Raw genomic sequence first — 8,033 nt, 5'->3', positions numbered from 1 at the left:
GGGGGGGGGGGGGGGGGGGGGGGGGGGGGGGGGGCTGGGAGGGGGGTCAGTGAAGGTCTGGGAAAATTAGGCGGGTGCAGAAAGGACCCTTTTATACCCCAGGTATTGCAGATCTTTACGGTACATACTACCCCTAAAACATACCCCTGTTCCATCCAGGGCCGCCATGCCACAGGCTCTATTTTGGCTCACCATGTGAACTGGATGACAAATGAGCATTTAAAATAAGCTATTTTCCCTACTCAAGGTGATATGCAAAATAGGGCAAGGGAAAAAAAAAAGAAGTATCTAAACTGTAACTTCTGCAACAGAATTCCACCCCAGTGTTTCACTGATAGGATTAATATTTAACTTGGATATGAAAATGCCAGCATTTTAAAGTACACGATGTGATTTAATTTTCATGATTTTCCCTTTTCCGTTAGCTAAATCCTCGGCACATCATATCTAATTAAAAGCCGGAGGACAAAAGATTAGGAACAATTCTGATTCCACGTATTTTTTTAAAAAAAAACCCTGAAAATGCTAATCAATTCCACTGTGTTTAGAAATGGTAAGGCCAGCTAGACTAAAATGACATTCATAGATGGTTCAGCCTTTCAGGAGCCTTTGTTAACATCCCGGGCATTCTGCTGCCACATGAAATGATGTGCTGGTCTTGAATCAAGAATCTCGCTTTTTCTTCAGGCTGACATATATAATGAACTGAGGCTGACATAAATAATGATCTTTGTTCTTTCAGTTTGATTGCTGGTGTTTGGTACTCTTATGCACCATTTACTCTCGTTGGGAGAACCCGTTCCATAATACACGGAGAAAAATAGGATAAAATCTTGCAGGAGCCCTTCAAACTGTAGTGAAGAACACCTTTTTTTATTCTAGGTTTGTTTGTTTGTTTTTTTTTATAACTTTCATCAATACTGGACTGAGATACAGAAATCCTTCAGAAATAATCTTTTAAATAATTCTATTTGTCAAAAGGGTATTTACCAGTCACATTTGAAGGATAACTACTGCACTTCCCACCTGCCTTTCAGGGAACCAAGAGACTACTAATTTAGGGATATTATTTTGCTCCTTTTTGGCATTCCCTCTGTTTGGAAATCAACTCTACCCCTCCCCCACCCCTTCACATCCTACCCATTCTTCAAGACCGGACTCAAATGTTACTATTCCCCAATTCCTCGAAGTCAGTGGTTCTTAGCCAGGGGTGGTTTTGCCTCCTAGGAGCCATTAGGCAATGTCTGGAGATACCCTTGTTTGTGAGAAGTAGGGGGTGGGAGACTGCTGCTGACATCTATCTAGGAAGTAGGGGCCAGGGATGCTGCTCAACCCCCATAACCAAGAGCCCAGAGTATTGAGAAGTCGGCTCTAACTGGACGTGGTCTCTCCTTTCCCTGATTGCCCACAGCACTGTGATTTACTTATAGTATTATGAGATGGTTAACAAAACACCCATCAGTCTCCACAACAGTACACCAAAAGAGCCAATTGTCAATTATTTCCACCAATATACAGAGGAGCTATGATATAGTTGGTAAAAGCAAACCAGGCCTGCAGCACTGGCCTGGGTTTCTATTATCCTGCTGCTGCGCAGGAAAGCAATCTGCCAAGGCCCTCGATGGCAGGCTCCTCGGGTCAGTAAGGAAAGCCGCCGTGAAAACAGCGCGTAAAGAATCTGGGCTTCAAAACTCACACTAAGACTACGGCCAGTGGGAGGGTGAGAGGTGAAGCAACGATCCTGGGAAGCCATGCAGATTAACAGGTGTTGGGCAAGAGATCGGTGACCCACATTGAAGGGTGCTAAGAAATAAATGTGAGCAATTATCAGAAGCGATTCTTAGAGCATTAAAATGTCCCCTTTCGATTAAGGGCAACCAACTTACTACAATCCCAACAGTTTTCTGACTTATCTGAATCTTATCATTTCTCACTTGGACAAAGGTACTCTTCTAAGTATTAAGGACAAGCATTTCTCAAATCACCTTTACTTGTCAAAGTTTGATGTTCTGTCTAGATCTGGGACTGACAGACTTCGAAGCTCCATGGCTCAAGCTACGGGATTCAGAATCCATCACCTGTTTTTGTAGATAAATAGTAAGTAAGCAAGCACAACCACGAGCTTTTACAGGCCTCAGGTTATAGATTCCCATACACATCAATTCCATCTTATGTGATGTCAGAAAAGTGTAGTGTGCTTTGTTCTAAAAGGTCTCGGTCAGGAAATTTCCTTTAATATTTGCAGACATTCAGCTGCTTATTTTATTTCAATGCTCACACCTCCAGTGCGTATTCTGCTTGCAACAATGAAAACCAAACAAAAAACTACACAGGCAGCTTGACCTATTATTATTATAAAGAAATGAGCAATTATTGGTATTAATATTTTCTGATTTTTAGTACATTAACAAAAAAACAAACATAGTTGGCTTGAGATATAAAGCAATTCTATTTAATCAATCCCACAGGTAACCAAATGGATTAAAAGTAATTTAGATCACACAAACTGCAAAATGAAATAAATGCAGAGAACTCAGAGATTTAAAAATCGCTTTGGAAGCTGTCCATCTGCCAATCTGAATTTTATTCAGTTTACTTCCTGTGGCTGTCTACATTAATGATGGAAAGAAAACTGGGAACATTTTGTGGGAGCTGGTTAATTTTTTATAAAGATGACAACACTAAAACATGTATATTTATGTCACTTCCCCAGTTAGAAGTGTCAGAGAGAGAAAGAGAGCGTAATGGTAAAGATGCAATCACCACCCAGAACTTGTTCAAACTTGAAGCTGGCTTACAAGTGAAGAGATTAGGGAAACATGAACACGGCACTGGATCATCTACATCACACCTGTTCCTGCTTCAAAAAACTATACTGCAAGGGTGACGCTATCAACCAAACGCATGCTGGAGTGTGGTCTCAACAGTGATGCCGTAACAGATGTAGTAGCCAGGGATTAGAAAATAAATGTGTTCTCATCATATTCTGGCGTGCTAAAAAGCTGACGTGTGAAAGCATTTTGAATAAAGCACTGTTGTCATCCTTCATTTTCAAAGGTGACAGACACTCCCTGACAGAAGATCTTGTCCGAAAAATCAGGGACTGTTAGTCTTTACTCCAGGGAGCACATATAAAGCCAGACCTTTGATTAGGAATCATCACTGCAATCTGAAATGCCTGTTGCCATTTGCAACACTGCCTCCTAGACTTGAGGTCAGTCTTGGCTCAAAACAATCAATTCCATTCCTGAGATTGTCAGGCTAGTCTGCCATTTGCTGTGGTTTCTCAGTCATCCAGGATATTGGTTGTTTTATCTTGTTATGTAAGGGTTACTGTCTAAGTGAGACCATCTGCCCAATTATAATCTAGATTAAAAGATCATGATATGAAAAAAGAATCCCACTTAAAATGCTCAATAAGTCTTATATAACCTTGCTTTTTAAAAAACTCATTCATTTGAGGGGCGCCTGGGTGGCTCAGTCCTTAAGCGTCTGCCTTCGGCTCAGGTCATGATCCCAGGGTCCTGGGATCGAGTCCCACATCGGGCTCCCTGCTCGGGAGGAAGCCTGCTTCTCCCTCTCCCACTCCCCCTGCTTGTGTTCCTGCTCTCGCTATCTCTCTCTCTGTCAAATAAATAAATAAAAATCTTAAAAAAAAAAAAGATTAAAAAAAACTCATTCATTTGAAAAAACTTTTATGAAGTTATCATTCAACTCAATGGAAGGTGTGAAGGTTTTGTTATTGTTCTTATTAACTCCATTATTTACTAAACCGAATAAAAATGTTGCCTGGGCTTGGGTGTGTCTCTTCTAACACATCACAGATGATTTTCCCCGATTCTCATTTGGACCATATATTCATAATGAAGTCAAGGTACGCTGTGGCACTACAATTTGTTATTATCAGAGGTCACTTAAGTCCCTCAAGTGCAAGGTACAGATGAACTTGATTAAATAATCATCCTGTTAAATCAAGCACTTGGGTGATTAGTAAATTGATGATTTCAATTACAGCAGCTCTCTAGCCCGGGACAGAAAAGTGTAGAAAACATAAAACCATTCATCTTCTGAAATTTTTATTGGATGCGAAATCACCAGAACAGGGGAGAGGTGTATTATCCTTTAACTCACCCCACCCCAAAGTAATGTTATCGATGAAGCAGAGAGAACAATAATTCACTTTTAAAAATAAATCTTAGTGACAGGAATACAGGCAATTTCTTACCTTCCTTTTGCTTATCTGTCTTTTTTTTTCTTCATTGAATGTTGACTATTTTGTGCTAAGGGAAATATTACTTTAAGAACAAGCAAGGAAACTGAAGGTAGCACAACGTGTATTAATATTAACCAGCTTTTTGTTATACTCGATCAAAACCAAAACACTCTCAGGACTCATGAGGTTCCATCAACAACTAACCTGCTCGGTATGGCCATGATTGAGGTTCTTTTTTTTACTGGACAACGCAAGTTGTACAACACTGATCTTGCTTCTCGGGCAGGGACGAATAGTTCATTTGCCTGACGATCTCAGCAAAAAGTTCATCCACCATTGATTTACTTTTTGCCGATGTTTCCATGAAAGGGCAGCCCCATTCCTGAGCCAGGGCTCTGCCTTCTGAAGACATAACCTCTCTTTCTGGTTCCAGATCCACTTTATTTCCTACTAGGATTAGTGGGACTTTTTCGTATCTCTTCACTCTGACAATCTGATCTCTCATGGGCTTGATATCCTATTCAAACAATCACAAAGAGAAAAAAAATATGCTGTTTGCATGACCGTAACAGGAGTATTACAATATCACAAGAAGTCATCCCTTGGGGAGTACAGAAAGCTGAATCCAAAAGAAAACCATACACCCAAATGGAGAAAATAAACATTTTCTCCACCCAAGTAGGAACTCGATCATTTCCACAGATCCCACCTGCTGGGTTTCTGTCAAGAATATAAAATGTAGGCTGCACATGAACCTTAGGACTCATACTTCTTTCCCCTGGTCTGTACCGATTTAAAAAGTAAGTTCCCAATTCTGGTGAATCCATTTGTGTATGAGGATGTTCGGCTATCTCCTTAAACCTGCCAGCTTGTCAGCACTCCTGCAAACACCTGTTATCCCAGCAAGGCTTGCGGCATCCATGCATTCCTAGCCATTTAGCAAGAGTGCCTGAGAGAAAGTGTTTCAGGTGGGAACAAAAACACCGTGTCATGTCTCAAAGACCAGTTCAAAACAGATTTATACACTTAAATGTTTAATTTTAAATTTAATAGTAGGCCTTCATCCCAGTAAAATCAGACACCTTAAAATACACTAGAAACTAATCTAACAGTGAGCACCTCCTGGGAGGGACAAATGCACCGAGGAGCAGTCTGGGCGGGAAGACAGTCATACTTCCCTTTGCCTAGTTAGGTTTTACAGCGTCAATTTTCTCCCAAGTGTATTATTTTTTCTAATTACAATTCATGATAAAAGATAAGAGCCCTGGTGATTCTCAGGTGGCATCAACTTTGGGGGAGGGGAGGAAGGGTCGCTTTAAGGCAATTTTATAGATTTAATACTAAGTTTCCATTCTTTAAATGTTTCGTAACTTAAAAGGTTTGACTTAAATATCAAACGTGTTTAATTTGAATAGTTAACAGTGAATGGAACATTCGCTTGCAGGATGAAGGAAAAACAGAGGACTGTGAAAATTTATGAACCCATCATTATTTGATGTTTGCAACGATTTTGTTTGATCATGTATCAGTTTGGTCTTCTAGGTTAAGCTCTTTTTCCCTGTGTCCTTATGGAAACACAAGTTCAAATGAGAAACCAAATTTATGACAGTTGGGCTTGAAAGAGTTTAAGTCTCCGTTGAAATAATGGCAGTTTTTCACTCCCTATTTATGCCTGTAACAGAAGCAGATATAATGGAAATCATATGAAAAACCCTTCAAAGGACTTCCAGCCTCAAGAGAGTCAGCTAATAGAATAACAAATCTCTCGAGGATCCTTTAGAAAGAAAATGCCTGTCAAATAGCACCTTTGGTACTTTCTGGGGGAAAATGCTTTTATGATACTATCATTGCTTTGCAATTCAAGCCCACATAAAATGTACTTTAGTTTGGTCACTATACTTATTATATCTTAAAGAGAAAAAAAAAAATCCTGAAGTTGCTATATGTGGTTACTGGAAAACTTCACTAGAGCACTGTAATTTAAATACTAAGAAAAGTGGAATTAGCACATTGTATTCGCTGAAGCACTTAATGTCTCTTAAGCAAGCAACATTAAGCACATACCTTTAAATGCAGAAAAACTATCCATTTCCTAAATCAATGGAGGTCAATACAATGGGTCAATATGAGGTTATTTATTTTCAAGGAATAAATAGCAACATTTACTGCATCTCTTAAAATAATGTTAAGCCTTCAGTCGGTCTCCCAGTGAAGGACAGGACAGATTTTCGGAAGAAATTGGACCACCTCCAGCTTGGCCACCCAGCCAGGGTTAGAAATTTGCACTTGCCCGGTGTTCCCTGATCCACATATTTTGTATAAATATAGTCGGTGTTATCAGAAACAACTTGGATCAACTGCAGAAGAGGAGAGTCACTGTAGCTTTTTGTCGGTTATTAATTCTAGGTACTAGTCTTTTCAATTAGTAACTTTCCTTCACCCGCCCCGAAGTAAAATGCCTAGAAGGCAGGTCTTGAGTTCTTCATCTTGTAACACTAAGATTTATGAATCTGGTTGAGGAACTTGGGTGAGAGAACACAGAGGAAGAGGTGGGGAAAGCAGACACAGGAGTTACAGATACCGGCTCCAAATAATTTTCTCTGCAAAGTGCTCTATTTACCTGAGATTCTCTGTTAAATCTTGTCCTGGTAAGTACATTAATCAATACTTGTTGAATCGAACAAGCAACTTCAGAAGCTTCCCTTCCAAGCTAAATATACACAGACTGCCCCATTTCGTTCTCACTTTTCTTTGACTCAAAAATAACTTTAAAATATTTGTTGACGGTTGTTACTGTAGACTCTATAGAAACAACCCGGTACTTTTCCGTGCCAGAAGTAACCTCAAAAATGCGCCATGTCTAACTTTCAGAAGCAAAACATAGTCATTAAGGCACGGTTCAAGCACACCAGAAGTAAATGTGGGATTACCACACCCCCTTCTAACAAATTACAAGACTCGGTATGGTTACCTGGAAAGACTGTTGATTAACCAGGCTATAAACCAGGATGAAACCTTGGCCGTTTTTGATGTAGAGATCTCTCATGGAGGCAAACTGCTCAGTTCCTGCGGTGTCCAGAATTTCCAGCACGGAGGGGGAAGAGTCCACTTCGATCTCTTTGCGGTAGAAATCTTCAATGGTGGGGTCATATTTCTCAATGAAAGTCCCAGTAACAAACTGCACCGTAAGGGCAGATTTGCCAACCCCTCCGCTCCCTAACACCACTACCTTGTATTCCCTCATGAGTCTCACCTTCAGCAACTCCTACCAGAGGGAGGGAAAAAGAACACCCCGCTAGCCGCGGCGGCTCGGGGAGGCGGAAGGTGGGCGGAAATCTGCGAACTGGGGAGGAGAGTGCGGAGAGGCAGAGGGCCCAACGGGGGAAGAAGAGGAAGTTAAGGGAGGGGGAGGGGAAAGAGCCAAGTGTCGGGTGGGTGGGGATGAGATGGTGATGCCCTTCCTATAGGAACCGAAGCCCAGGCAGGGGGCGTGGGGAGGAGGGCAAGCCCGGAGAGGCGGGGTGGGGAGACGCGCCGCGCCCCCGAGGGAAGCGGTGGGGGCCGCAGAACTGGGGGCCCCCGCGGCCAGGGGCGGCCCGGCACCCCTCCCCCGCCCTTCACACAAAGGGGCCCAGGGACCCCGCTTCCTGCTCGCGCCGCCGAGCCGGCCCAGGCCTGTGGGCTCGGCTCCAGTCACTGCCGCCCGGGCGGGTCTCTGGGCCGTGGCTCCCGCGGGCGTCGTCCGGCCTGTGGGGGGGGAGAGGGGGGCGCGTTACCCGCCGCCCCCCCCCCGGCCGCCGCCCGCTCCCTCCCCCTCTCC

At 42.5% G+C, this 8,033-nt stretch overlaps 1 protein-coding gene across 1 annotated transcript in view; it reads right to left on the bottom strand.

The window, feature by feature from the left end:
• The window catches only part of RAP2C (RAP2C, member of RAS oncogene family), a 16,437-nt gene that overhangs the window by 6,952 nt on the left and 1,452 nt on the right, over positions 1–8,033 (bottom strand). Inside the window, exons 2-3 of the mRNA XM_021684245.2 lie at positions 7,185–7,960; positions 4,418–4,730 (exon numbers count right to left, since the gene is read on the bottom strand). Of these exons, the coding sequence (XP_021539920.1) occupies positions 4,452–4,730; positions 7,185–7,457 (552 nt within the window). The 5' untranslated portion in view covers positions 7,458–7,960 and the 3' untranslated portion in view covers positions 4,418–4,451. The remainder of the gene's footprint in view (positions 1–4,417; positions 4,731–7,184; positions 7,961–8,033) is intronic.

This window comes from Neomonachus schauinslandi, chromosome X (assembly GCF_002201575.2).
Source record: "Neomonachus schauinslandi chromosome X, ASM220157v2, whole genome shotgun sequence".
Taxonomy (NCBI): Eukaryota; Metazoa; Chordata; class Mammalia; order Carnivora; family Phocidae; genus Neomonachus; species Neomonachus schauinslandi.
The sequence above is the reverse complement of the archived record's forward strand: the minus strand, read 5'-3'. Positions and strand labels throughout refer to the sequence as shown.